The following is a 14,544-nucleotide window of genomic DNA, read 5'->3' as shown; positions in this document are numbered from 1 at the left end:
TGTGAATCTGAAGTGGGTACATGAAAAACATGGGGAAGAAAGTAGTGAAGATCTTGCTAAGCATAATTTGCTGAAGCTGTTGGATTCTTTCAGAAGGGAGTAGGGGTTCAGAATGAAGGCTTTTCTAGTGACCTTCCTATTTCTTACCATCGAAGCCCTAAAACCATGAATGCCTTCCCTTCATATGTCAATTCTCAGTCTAGAAAGTACTTTGTTGAAGATTCTCCTATGGTAGCCCAGTCATAAAAGACAGGAAGGGTGACTTACCCCATTTGCACAGGGGAGAAAGCATTGGCTCAGAAGTCTGTAAGTGGCTTGGCTAGTAAGGTCTCTTGGGTAATACAGGGAAATCAGGACTGAGACTCAGGACTTTGGCACCAAGCACATTACTCTCTCTACTATACCAAGTTGGATATCATGATGTTAAAAAAACAGTTGTCTACTTGCAGATCAAGTGGCAAGACCCACGTAAGGCCGGATTAAATCTTAAGAGCCAATGGGGAAATACTGATGTTTCCTTGGTGCCTGAAGGCAACATAATGTTCCCATCTCTCTTCCTGCTGGCAGGACCCAGCCATCTGCCTAAATGCATCCATTTACCTGTCCTGGACCTGGGGCCTCAGGAGAGGGGCCATTCCCAATAACATAGTTGGCCAAGTGCTCACAAAGTCAAGGGAGTTATTTCCTTTTGATTCCCATGCACCAGTCGTCCTCTTCAGTGAAACACCGATCATAATTTATTTTCTTTTTAAAACCACATTCTTCTGCTTAACCACAGAAAGCAGAGGCTCTTCTTAATGACTTTTCCAGATGTGTATGATCTATAATTTCCTTGTTCATTTAGAGTAGAAACGCAGTCCTCGTGCTATCAGAGATACTGTTCTGTTGAACTGGTTAACATGAGAAGCAAGTTGACAGGGAATATATGCTGTTTCAGTAGCTTATAAGGAGCGTGTTATGGATCTTTTTGCTCACACCTCCCCATCCCCAAAATAATTTTGTTTTAATCCAAATCAGAGACAAGTTTGGAGTCTGTCAAAAATAAGAACTCTCACCATCCATTTAGTGGAGATTCTGGTCTTGAACATTTGTTAGAAATACTTTAACATATAGATGAGCCTTGATTCTGAGACCATTTTCTTAGAGGAATTTAATTTTTGGTGATATATTAATACAGCTTGAGATCAATTTAAGACATGGTCTTTATTTTCAAGGATGACCTCATGAAAGAATGGGCCCCCTTGAATTAATGTCAATCTCAAATACGTCTTCCAATCCAAGTACAGAGGACTTTTGCTCACATTTCACTCAGTTGTCCTTAAAAATTCACTTTCACACTTCCACCCAAGTCAGAGCAGCCAGGGTGGGCACAAAAGAACCACACACAGGCCATTCGTGTGGCACTCCACATTTTTTGGTCCTGACACAACCAGACTACTTTATGTGACATGTGAGCTCTGAAAAAAAGTCCCAAACCACTAACCCTTTTAATGATTATAATGACTAATTTTGTATGGAAATCTTGCCATTCCAGCTTAGATATTCCCCCATGTCAAGTTTATGGGAGAGAGAAATGGAGTTTTCTGTGTTGGAGCTTTACAGGGCTCCATTCCTCCCACCGTCACCAACTGGCACAGAGAATTCCAATCAGAGGTGACAGTCAGCTATTCCTCAAGGTCTCAGGAAAGGAATGCTGAATGTCCGGTTTCCAGATGTCTTCCTGGCAGCAGATGGACAGCTCCTGATGACAGGAGGGTCGTGGTTTGGGGAAAGGAGCAGCAGAAGAGCAGTTACCAGCAAGGAGAATAAAAATGGTAGGGGATCCGTGGGTGGCGCAGCGGTTTAGCGCCTGCCTTTGGCCCAGGGCGCGATCCTGGAGACGGGATCGAATCCCACGTCGGGCTCCCGGTGCGTGGAGCCTGCTTCTCCCTCTGCCTGTGTCTCTGCCTCTCTATCTGTGTGACTATCATAAATAAATAAAAATTTAAGAAAAAAATGGTAGCCAGCCTATCAGCTGACTGTTGACAGGAGCCCAGAGACACTGATGTTTCTCTTTTGAAAAACACAGCCACAGCCTCCTCAGGGGTTATAAGTGTCTTAATGGACAGAGTAACTAGGTAATGTTGATGGCTTGGATAGCTTTATTAGCATCTCACAACAGAGGAGCCCATGGACTAAATTGCTGAGGTGGGAATAGGGAATCCTTAATCAATTTCAGTTCATTCCATGGAAGCACTATCATTGATCTAAATCTACAAAAGGACACGTGGCCAAAGACAAGATAAGCCTCAGCAGGACTGCCCTAATGGGGACTAGAGCCCGTGCCTTTGCCCTGCTGTTGGGTGGGGATCACGGTGAGCTGTGGGAGTCTGGTGATTGCAGCCTAGCAGGTGAGCTGCTGGGCACTTTCCAGGAGTCAGGGTTCTACCTGGCTGACCCCCAAACTGGATTAAGGGCAATGGCACTCAAGATGCTCACTTTTCACCTTCTAGGCTGGTGACTAAGTCTTCTTAGGTGGAGTCTCACTGGAGCAGAAGGGAGGGCTGATGACAGTGGAAGGATGGATGAGATTAGAATGGCCGTCCTATTCTAATAGGACCACCATCAGCAAGCTTCTGGGAGTGAGAGACCAGATGTGGCTGTTGTAACCGTAATCTTCATATTTTCATGTCCCTCTGAAGAAGGGAGTTGCTTTCTCATCCCAAGTATCAGGAGAGTCCATCCAAGGCCCTTGGGACTAATGCTTATAGAAGCACTAGTAAATTCTAAAGTACAGCTCAGATGCATTCTCCAACATGACAGCATGGTGCTCGGGCCTGCTGCTCAAATGTCCTTGTCATTTATCTTTTAGGCTCTATGAAAACTAGGTAGAGACCTGAAAGGCTTTTTTTTTTTTTTTTTTTTAAGACTTCTTGATTTCAAAAGAATTACATGATCATTTTAAAACTAAATAATGAAAATCTAAGCATTATATCAAATTCTCCATGCTAGGACCCTCACTGGAAAGAACACTGCAAATATCAGGGTATATTTCCACAGATTTACCTGCCCATTTTTTCCTTTGTTAAGATCCTTGGCTGGAAATGACAGAATGATACTCTAATAGCTTAAACAGAAAAGGGCTGTGCTGGAAGGATATTCCACACACAGGAGCTGGATACCCAGCTGGAGGCAGAGAGCTACAGGAAGCCCGAGCAGTCTTGGAAGCAGGCACCTGAGCATAGCCAGGCCAGGCCACATCCAGCCTGTGCACTCCCCACGTGTGGCTCTCATCTCCCTGCTGCGGGCAGGCTCCCCAGATGACAGAAAGCCAGCATAACACCTGCATTTGTACCCAAGGCTGACTGGTTTCACTGGTGTCAAGTAAAAAAAAAATTCAAATAAGGGACATCTTGCCAGCTAGGTTCAAGCCCTACCCCTGTCATCTGTGGCCATGACAGCCCCCACAGAAGCCACACAGATGGAGAGGAGAGGGGTTAGGTCCCAGAAGAAGATGGAAGGTGTGAATCTGGCAGGCCAATGGCAGGCATCTTTAAAAACATGATTATATCAAATTTTTAGTCTCCTAAGAATCCTACTATGTGGACTCCTAAAACCTCCTTTTCCCCTTAGCATTACATTTTTTTTTCCATGCAGTATTCATATGTGTCAGTAGCTGCCCACTCATATTGGAAGACAGTCCATCATGTATTTTATTTTATTTTTTCCATCATGTATTTTAAACAGCTTCCTCTTTTTGGACATTTCTACCCAGTTTTTCCACTATTAACCATTAGAGCCACTGTCCTTTTTTTTTTTTAAATAATAAATTTATTTTTTATTGGTGTTCAATTTGCCAACATACAGAGTAACACCCAGTGCTCATCCCGTCAAGTGCCCCCCTCAGTGAGAGCCACTATCCTTGACCTCACACCAGTGTGTCTTGAAAAATTTCTGTGGGACCAATTCGAAGTAACAATTTGCTGCTCAAAAATGATTGTTTCCGTTGTCAAATAGCCCTCCATACATGATCGAATTATCATCCTCTTCCTCCACACCCTTGCTAAAACTGGATAGTGTCAGTTTTTTCAATTTGGCTGATCTCTGGGCAAAAAATACCCTATTTAATACTTTCCGCCTCCTAATTATTAGTGATATTGAAAATCATTATGATGTTTGATTTTTCTAATGCCTGAGAAATTGTTAGCCACAGTATAGCTGTTAGGCTTAGAGAGTGTCTGTCTTGGTGTGTTACTGGTGACTGAATGAGGAAAAGGTTAACATTGGGTTTGGAGATGTCTCATTTTCAACACTGTTATCAGGAGACCTTTAAAAATGGCTGTAGAAATAGAATCTGTTTCTCATTTTGACTTCCACTTTCAACTAAGTTCTTGGGACCTTTCTTGAACCAGACAGGTTTTGAGGACTTCAGTTATCTGGCACTGGATTTTCCCATACCTATATTTTGTTAGATAATTTTTCTTCACTTAACCTAGAGAATTCTGAGAGCTATCTGAGAGAATATAGGCATAAAAGGTTAGGACTGTGTTTAGGGGTTTTTAATCCTTTGAGATGAAGAGTTGTCAGAGAGGGTGGGGAGGTACATTGCTACACAGCACTACAAGATGTAGGCAGTTGACAAGGCCCATCTTCTCAGAGGAATCCGGGCACTTAGGAGTGGCTGACCCCCTCCTTCAAATAAATTTAAAATGCTTAGCAAAAACAGAAAACCAGCCTAATGGCATTTCCCTTCTGAAAATGAGCTGCCCCTTGGTGGAAATGAGATCTTAATGGGGACCAGGTAAGACATTGATAAAAATGTAGGGAAAAATCCATTTCTGGTTTTTGTGGCAAAGAAATGAATTGCCATTCTAGCTTTTTGCCATGGCAAGATGAGGAGGCTGAAGAAAAACGGGTTCTTCTAAAAAGCAGGATGGGGAGTTGTCTTGAGGATGAGGCTGGGACATGAAGAAAGGGGAAAGGAGACTGGATATTTGAAATCCAAAGCTGCTTAACTAAACCTGATTCCATGTCCCATTGTGGCCAGGGCAGGTGGAAGGGTGGGTGTCCTAGGCTGCTAGCACTCACACTCCCCTGGCTCTAGGCACCCCACATGCAGTATGCCAGAAGATTGCTGGCAAACTCATAGATGTGGAGCAAAGCCAGCAGGACAGGGCTCCAGCAAAGCATCCCAGAAAGGAGAAACCCATGTGACCTGGCCCTGCTTATTGGAAAAACAGAGCAGAATGCAAAAATGTGCTGTTCTGCCATTCTGAGGTGAGCTAGGGCTTTCTACCTTCAGCCCTCCCTGAAACACCTCCCAGAGAACAGGCCTCCCAGCCTGGAGATGAGGAGTAACCTGGTCTTGGTGGACAGTGATTCATTCCCCCTTGACAGCCAGAACCATCCAGCATTCCAAGCTGGGAGAGCTAATGGATGACCTAACCCGGGCCCAGAAGCCAGTGGCATGCCCTCAGAAGACTCTCAGTGCTTTTGTCTGCAGGAGGCAGGGGAGAGGCTGGCAGCTTCCCTGCCTTTCACACTGTCACACAATCATATTCCACAGTGGAACATTATAGCACAAAGCAGAATTATTAACTTTCCCACTGGCCTCCCGGAAGGGAGGAAGCAAAGCCAGAGGGGCTATGTCGATGCAGTGCATATCTGGAAATCAAACTTCCTAGAGCATTTTAGAGGGCTTCAGATTCCCACGAGGGTACATCAAGGGCAGGAGATCTTTTTCCTTTTCTTCTTTTTTGAAAACTAAACCTATGGTAGAGATGGTGAAAATTTAGGCCTTCCCCACCTGGCCAGGAATCAGGCCCTAAACCATTGGGGATCCAGAACACCCCAAAGCCTGTCAGCCTCTGCCCATCTGTCTTGGTACTTCCTAGACCACTCTAGGTGGTTTCTCAGGTCTCATGGAATGCTTGGTGTATTGCTTCTCCCTCAGCCCCAGGGTATTCTGCATGACCTGCTGGGTGGCTGTCATCCCTAAAAAAAGTCCCTGAGTCTGTGCAGGGAGGTGCAGGATGTGGCCACGGCTGTTTCTCCAACTCCCCTAGAATGAGTACTACTGCACTATCTGGACCTGCCTGCTTCAGGACCCATCATCTCCCTTCCAACAGCCTGATGATATGGGAACCGTCCATACTCTCACTTTATCGCAGCCTGGGAAGGTTGGATCATTTGCTTGGGACCATAAAGCTAGGCAGTGGCAGAGGAAGAACATTTACTCAGGTCTATCTGATGTCAGAGATCTGCTCATAATCACTGGCGCCCACCAGATCAGCCCAAGAGTGTATGGATTCTCCCTAGAGAATTTGGGTGGAGTCATGTCCCGTTACCCCACAGGCTACCGTGCAAATGCCCACCTGAATTAAGGGGTAGACCAGTTATTCTCAAACTTGGCTATGCCTCAGAATGATAGAGAGGGTACATTAAAATGTAGATTGCTGGGCTCCATTGCCAGAGTTCCCCTTTCTAGGGGTCTTGGGGGTGGGCCTAAGAGTGTGCATTCCTAACAAGTCCCAGGTGATGCTGCTATGGCTAGCCCAGCAACTATTCTTTGACTGCCACTGGGGTACACCAGTCCCACTAACTGGAAAATCTGCCCAAATAGAATCGTTTTAGTGCATGCAGAATAATTACAGAGCTCTAGCTTCTAGTGCTCTTTGAATTTAGAAATTTCTTGTTTAAGTAAAAGAGAACAAAGGATTCCTCAAGTATAAGTGTTCTATTTCTTTAAAAAAAAAAAAAAAAAGTAGTCCAAAGAAAATAAGACCAAAGACTCATCTGGGTGGTAGGTCATAGGAATTGGTTAATCTCAGTGTTTTTCTCTATGTTTAAAATTTTTCAAAATAATTTTTAACATAAGGAAGGACAAGGGTTGTAAAGTGAACCTCTGGTCCAGAGTCCCAGCTTCACAGGAAACGATTTCATACCTGAAGCCTCCTCCCAGCTTACTGGGAGAGAAGTATTGATGTTTCCCAGCACCGTGCTGTCCAAACATGCCACCCCTGTGAGCACAGCTCCACACTCAGCCCTGTGGAATGTTGTGAGAACATTGCCACCACTTCAGTTTGCTTTCATTTTATTGCTCATTTGTCTGTGGGACATTTAGATGTCTGTCCCTCCATATCTGTGTTGACGATCCATGAAGGTGAGTGCTGAGTCCTACTTGAATGATTTTGTCCAAGGCATGCCTAGCACCAGGCTGGGGGCAGGTAGGTCTTTACTGCAGAGTGTAGAGATTCTGAGGGAGAAACTCAGTTTCCTCCCTGGGAGAAATCCCTCCCATTCAGAAGTCCCCCTGGCTTCCCCAGCACCCTCTGCTGGGGCTACTGTTAGCTCATTTGCTTCTCTCCAGTTGCTTAATTTCTTTATGAAATTGGCACCTGCAGTGTTCCAGCCAGAGGGTGTTGCTGCTTCTCCCTTCTTGTCTTTTTTAAAATGCAACTTAAGGAAACACAGTGATGGTGATTGACAGTAATAATTTTATCTTCATTCCTGCCCTTCCAGCTTCTACTGTCTCTTCCCGAGATTGTTGCAACAGCCCAGAACTGGTCTCCTTGCCTCTGCCCTTGCCTCCCTTCATCTCTCCTCAGTCCAGTGGCCAGAGGGATCCTATTAAGATGTAAGGCAGATCACATCACCCCTCTGTTACAAACCCTCTAGTGGCTTCCATTCTAATTCTAGAGAAAAAGACACAGCCCTTATAAACCTGACATGACTCGGCACCGTGCCCCCCTCTCCCACACACACACCCTCCTCTCTGACCAGCTCTCCTCTTCCCTCTCCCTGAACTGCCTCCAGCTCAGCCACAATCTCATATATGCTGGCCACACTCACTGCCCCAGGGCCTTTGCATTCACTGTGTCCTCTGCCTGGATCACTCTTCCTCCAAATATCCACACAGCTCCGTTTCTCATGTTCTTTAGGTCTACTTTATCCTTAGGTCTACTTTATGTAACTTTATCATGCAGGCCCTCCCTACAACTCTGTTGCAAAGAATAATCCCATCTTCTCGTTGTGCTCCCCATAACTTCATTTTTCTCCATGGTACTTCTCACTGTCTGAGGTTTGGTGTATCTTACTTGTTTGTCTCCCATATTAGAATATGAGTTCCATGAGAGAAGAGATTTTTCTAGTTCCTAGAAGAGTACCCCATAGTGGTACTCTAAGATTACTTACATGAATGATAGCTGCATTGATTGAGTGCTTACTATATGCTATTCACTGTTCTAAACACTTTACATTTTACAGATAAGGAAATGGGCACAGGGAGATTGAGTCATGCTACCTGTAAATCTACAAAGTGGAGGGCAGCCCAGGTGGCTCAGCGATTTAGCGCTGCCTTTGGCCCAGGGCCTGATCCTGGGGACCTGAGATCCAGTCCCACGTTGGGCTCCATGCATGGAGCCTGCTTATCCCTCTGCCTGTGTCTCTGCCTCTCTCTCTCTCTCTGTCTCTCATGAATAAATAATAAAATTAAATCTTTTTTAAAAATCTACAAAGTGAAGAAGATGCTTGGGTTACAGGTAAAGGTAGCACCTCTATGTTAGGGTTCTTCAGAGAAACAGGACCAATAAGGTTATTATATGTATATGAAAAGAGAGATGGATTAATTTTAAGAAATTGGCTCATATGATTATGGGGACTGGCAAGTACTAAATCTACAAGTCAGGCACACTGGAGACCCAAGGAAGACTTGATGTAGCAGTGTTGACTCTGAAGGCTGTCTGGAGGCAGGATTACTTTCTTGGGGGACCTCAGTCTTTTCTCTTAAGGCTGATTGGATGAGACCCATCTACATCATGGAAGGTAGTCTGCTTTACTCAGTCTGTTTTAAATGTAATCAAATCTAGGGGTGCCTAGATGGCTCAGTTGGTTGAGCATCCAGGTCATGATCTGATCTCTGGGTCATGGGATCAAGCCCAATTTCGGCTCTGTGCTCAGCAAGGAGTCTGTTCAAGATTCTCTCTCCCTCTTCCTCTGCCCATCCCACCGCACTCACTCTCTTTCTTTCAAATCAATCAATTAAAAAAATATAAATAAATGTTAATGACATCTTTAAAAAAAATACCTTCACAGTGACATCTAGATGGGTGTTTGGCCAAGCACCTGGACACTATAGCCCAGCCCAGTGGCCACATGAAATGAACCATCAGCACCTGTAAGGAGGTATATGTTGGTCAGGCTGATCTTGCACCCTTCCTCTGTAAGATACATCCTACCTGTCCTGATGGCATAAAGAAGGTGGGGTGAGAGAGCAACCCCAAAGAGTCTGTGGTACTCGGGAGCTTCCAGTCCTAGCAGGCGTTCTCTGACTTAACGATCACCCAAGTCCTAGGATATTGTCTTCCTTCTGTGCACAGCCAGCTAAGTGGTAGAGCTCCAGCTCATCACGTCTCCTCACCCTTGTCTCCACAAAAACCCTTATCTTCTAGATAATGCATCACACATAAGAGTGGAATGGTCCTTGGTCACACCTAGGTGATGGGGCAATTGCATCTACTGAATTGGAGTCCCAGGCCTGTTACCCCTTCCAGGATGAGGGAAGGAGGGAAGGCCTGGGCCTCTGGCAGCCAGCAGCCAATGGAGACCACTCCTTGCTCCTCCTTGCTCCTGGCATAGCTTTTAGCAATGAGAATCTGGGAAGGGTGGGGCTGAGGAATGAGAAGACCGTGGCCCAAGTCCAGGTGTACCAGTGTCCAGCCTCATGACCAGGCAAGCTACCTAACGTCTCTGAGCCTCAGTCGCCAAATCTGTAATGACAGTATTGATAATGCCAACCTGGCCGGTTTTGATGAGAGTTAAATGAGCCCCTGCTTGTTTTTCTCCCATCTTTCAAGGCCAGAGCCCCGAGGGCTATATCAAGTATAGGCCGGTCTGGTATAGGTCCACAAAAACTGTAGACCCACACTGGTTTCAGATGCATGAGGACTGATTGGGTGTAGTGCCTCATTCCAAGCCAGTGGGAGCAGACTGCCCATTGCCGGAAAAAGCCAGAGCCTCTTAAGAGCCAGAGCCTTGGTTTTCCTGTGGTGTCCCCCTGGCATGATGGCCTGGGTCCCACAGAAACTTTCATGGGCTGCCATGTTCTCAGGGTTCATGCTAGGTACTCCTCAGATCTAGCAGCTATCACCATTGGGCACGGGCCTCTAAGGGCCCCTTGGGTGAGCCTCAGTCCCTGTGGTGGACGTTACATTCAGCCGTGATACAGAAGGAATGGCATGGAGGTGGGGGAGTCCTGCTTTCTAAGTTGTCACAGTAGCAATAGGTGGGGGTTTGTTTCACAGTACACCTCTTCCCACTGCACCTTCCAGCTCCTGCCCCAGTCCTAGACACGTGTGTGTACCAGTGGGTAGATGTACACACACACATCTATAGATCACACCATAGGTATTGTGTTATTCAACTTTGTTCCCTAATGTATCCTCTTTTTTAAGTCTGTCTACATGTACACCTATTTTTTAATCAGATGCTACTTTTATCCTATTTCTCCACTTTAAATACTTCCACCATGTCATAATTATTACTGTAATATCCATATAATGTCCCATCTTTTGGAATGTACCATAATTAACTAAATCCTCCATGCCACGAAACATTTTGTATCTTGGTGCTTCTATGGAATTATTTCCTTAGAATTCATTTTTAGAGTCCATGTGTTGTGTTGAAGGAGGGTCCAAGCATTTCTGTTGTTCTTCAGACTTATTTCTCTCCTAAAATGTGGTATCAATGTACCATGCCATGAAGAATGCCCTTTTTTTGGAGGTGCGGGGATGGGGGGATTACCATCAAACACTATTGGGGAGATAGACTATGGAGAAGAGTCAGGAAGAAGACATGTTTGCTGCGGCTGGGAAACGTGATAGGTTATTTTCTTCTGTCTCCTCAGCACAACTAGCTCCACAGCCAGTAGCTGTGACACCGAGTTTACTAAAGAAGATGAGCAGAGGCTGAAGGATTACATCCAGCAGCTCAAGAACGACAGGGCGGCGGTCAAGCTGACCATGCTGGAGCTAGAGAGTATCCACATAGATCCCCTCAGCTACGACGTTAAGCCCCGGGGGGACAGCCAGCGTCTGGACCTGGAAAATGCTGTGCTGATGCAAGAGCTGATGGCCATGAAGGTACCATGGCGGGGCGGGGGGACAGTGGAGCCCTGGGTGCGTGTGCTGTGATGTCATCAGGAGGAGATGGGGAAAGGACCCTCAAAAGCAGGTCGGCAAAGATGGCAAATCAACCTGGTCCAGGTTCAGTCACTTCCCCCTGGAGGACAGCCAGAGCTGCATTTGTAGACAGGATGCCTTTCAGTGTATCTGGGGTCCCCTGGACTGGACACAACCCCAGAGGGGGTCAGTTGCACTCTGGAGAATGCCTCAGGGTGTCTCAGCTCAGCTTTGGGACACCACACTCTCAGATCAGATCCCTACAGGCTGGAGCAGCCTCTGTTTCTGTAAAAGGACCTCTAATCTCCAGCAGCTGATGGTGCTTCTTGGGTTAATGCTGACATTCACGTGGAGTAGGGGAGGACAGGACGAGGGCAGGTGCAGAACTTGGAGCAGAGTCCCGGTTTACTGACACCCTTGTCCTTCCGTGCCTCATGGAGCCCGCCTGGATCATGACACCCTCTGGTGAGGGATGCCAGTGCTGTTCACATCGGTGCTTCCTCACAAGACCCTGGGCTGTTCACCCAGCCTGCTCAGTTCTCTGTTGGCATCTGTAAAGCAGGGGGAGCTTTGGGAAAGCTGGTGCCCATCCCTTCAGCAAGACACACCTTGCATGTTTCTGGCCAGGGGTTGCCGAGCCCTCGGCCCTACTCTGCTGAGTGCCTGCTTAGAAGACAGCTGTGGTGTGATGAAGAATATATCTGGTAGTGTTCCCCACTTCTGCTGAGAGCTTCCAAAACCCTTGTCATTTCCTGAGTGAAAGCAGTGTCTTTATTGTGGTAATGAGGCCACACCTGGTGGGACCCCTGAAAGCAGCAGCACAAGAGTTGTCACTGGAAGGATCCAGTGTGTGATTATAGGATTGGACTTTGAGCACCTTGACCTCCAGGGAGGGGAGGAACGCTTCAGATTGAGTTTCTCTGTGTCGCCAGTGATTTAACCAGCTGTGGCCAGTCATGAAAGTAAAAGCCCTGGACACCAAGGCTCAAAAAAGATCTGCTTTCAGCGCTCTTCCAGGCACCCCTGTGCGCATGCCCCGTGGTAAAACTGTCATCTTTGTTACATGCTTTCCTGAGTCTAGCAAGCTTTTGGTCCTGAGTAAGTTGTGCAAGCCCCTGAGTTGGTGAGAAGTGCAAGTGGCCTGGGGACCCCCCCCCACTACTCGTGGCTGGTGGGTGAAGTGAAGTGAAGGCAGTGTCAGAGGACCATCCTTAACCTGTGGCATCTGCAAGAACTCCAGGAAGTTGAGATCTGAGTATATTGTATTGTGTACCCAGGTGAAGTGGAAACAGAATAACTACTCGCCAGGAGCATGGTCCTGTAGGGCTGCGAGCAGCTCTCAGCAGGACTGTGGCAGAGGTGGGCACTTGGAAGGGCTGCTCCTGCAGCCCGGCCTGCTAGCTTGGGGAGGGAGAGCTGGGAGCCGTGTTCCCAAGCCTGCTCTCCAAACCCCACTCTCCTGTGCACAAAGGCCTGATTTGCTCAGTCTTGGATTGTGCAGTGTCTCTGGCTGCCAGGTGTTGAGACATGAAGGAGGAGCTCTCAGGGACAGAACCCAGCTGAGGAGACCAGAGGCAGGTCTGTTGGGCCAGGTGGTCAAGGAAGTGCTGAATTAATAGCTGGTAACTGGTGTCTCCTGTTGGAACCAGCACTGTCTCTGGGAGAGACTGGCACCCCCTCTCTGGTTAGCCCACATCTGGAGAGGAAAGAGGAGCCACAGCAGTGGTCAACCCAACGCACTCGGGTCACTTGCTCAATATGTTCCTGTCCCTGGTGGCTGCTCAATGTTGAGTCTGGCTGAGTCCTAGAAAAACTTCAGATGATGGCAGCAGATTAGGAATCAGCCTTTTGCTTCTGAGCTGGCTTACCATGTCCCACCCACTCAGCTCAGACCCTGACTTCTGTTCCCTCTGTGGAATCCTTATGCCACCTTGGCTGATTTCTCCTCTCATTGCCCATGAGCTGGGCATTGGGTCCATCATCACAGTGCCTTTTTCCCCAATAAGGAGCCCTGTTTGTGGTCCTTTGCACACTGCGGCCTGAGCTGTAAAGCTGCCCTCTTGTTCTGTGTTCCAATCATCATGTTTCATGTGGCTAAAGACTAAAGGATTTCCTTTTTATATTCAAGCCAACGTGTGTGATAAATTCCAGTTACTGTGGCCAGGAAAGACGTTCTTGGTGGAATAAAATAATCCCTTTGCTATTTGAAAATAAAATGTGTATACCTCATTTCCTCATGGAAATAGTCTAAAAGAGCAGAAATGGGGTACCTGGGTGACTCAGTTGATTAAGCTTCCAACTCTTTTTTTTTTTTAAGATTTTATTTATTTATTCATTAGAGGACATGCAGAGAGAGAGAGAGAGGCAGAGACACGGGCAGAGGGAGAAGGAGGCTCCCTGCAGGGAGTCCAATCTAGGACTCTAGAATCATACCAGGAGCCAAAGGCAGACGCTCAACCACTGAGCCACCCAGGGATCCCAGCTTCTGACTCTTGATTTTGACGCAGGTCATGATCTCAGGGTCCTGAGATCGAGCCCTGCTTTGAGCTCTGCACTGTGTGGAGCTTGCTTTAAGTATCTCTCCTTTCTCCCCCCTTTTTCTTCTCTCTCTCACTCTCACTGTATCTCTCTAATTCAAATTTAAAAAATAGAAGAGCAGTTATTATAAAAAGCTGGGAGAGAAATAACCTATAATATGATCCAGAGGCAACCAATGCTGATCTTCTGGCTTCTTTACCTTCCTTTGAGGTTTTTTAAAGGATACACATCAGAGTTCCCTCCCTTCCCTATGCGTTATGCTCAAGGGGATGTGCGCACCCATTCCAAAACCACCAGCAGCAGATTATGTTGGGTTTCACCATTTCATTCTAGGATATGGTTGCTGAGAAACTCAGGTTTTCTGGGTTTTTCACTTCTTATGCATGATCTTTAGTAAACACCTTTTCATTCCTAGATGACCTACTTGATTCCTTTTCAAATCTACTCTTCTTTTTGGAATATCCTCTTTCCATGGTGACCCTCCTTCCTCTCTTTGTTTTAGATATTTATTTTCTAGTGTTCCATCTGTTTTCTCTGATTCTCTCAAATGCTGATTCTATCTCACATGATTTGTTTCCATTTTCTCTTTGTGTGGTTTGGGGGCAGGGTATGTACCAGCCCATCTTCAGTGGAGATTGTGTCTTCTACAGGGTCTCACGGGTCCTGGGTTTTAGATATGCCTATAGAGTACTTCTGTACATGGATCTGTGGGGACCCATGGGTTTCAGAGTTTTAGGACCAGTTACATTCTTTTACATTCTTGGCTGAGGATTCCTGTTTCACATCTACATAGGACAGCTTTGTGGCTCTGATTCCTTACAAAAGGCTCTTCTCCCTTTTCCCACCCAGA

General features: G+C 46.5%; 1 protein-coding gene across 13 annotated transcripts in view; it reads left to right on the top strand.

The window, feature by feature from the left end:
* Positions 1 to 14,544, top strand: part of MCC (MCC regulator of Wnt signaling pathway) — a 302,034-nt gene that overhangs the window by 243,598 nt on the left and 43,892 nt on the right. For all 13 annotated transcript variants that reach the window (XR_013378031.1, XR_013378032.1, XR_013378029.1 and 10 more), the window contains one exon: positions 10,883 to 11,117. Coding sequence is in view for 9 of the 13 variants with exons in the window: in XM_077895338.1 (XP_077751464.1) it covers positions 10,883 to 11,117 (235 nt within the window). In the remaining 4 variants the exon portion in view is untranslated. The remainder of the gene's footprint in view (positions 1 to 10,882; positions 11,118 to 14,544) is intronic.

This window comes from Canis aureus, chromosome 4 (assembly GCF_053574225.1).
Source record: "Canis aureus isolate CA01 chromosome 4, VMU_Caureus_v.1.0, whole genome shotgun sequence".
NCBI lineage: Eukaryota > Metazoa > Chordata > Mammalia > Carnivora > Canidae > Canis > Canis aureus.
The sequence above is the reverse complement of the archived record's forward strand: the minus strand, read 5'-3'. Positions and strand labels throughout refer to the sequence as shown.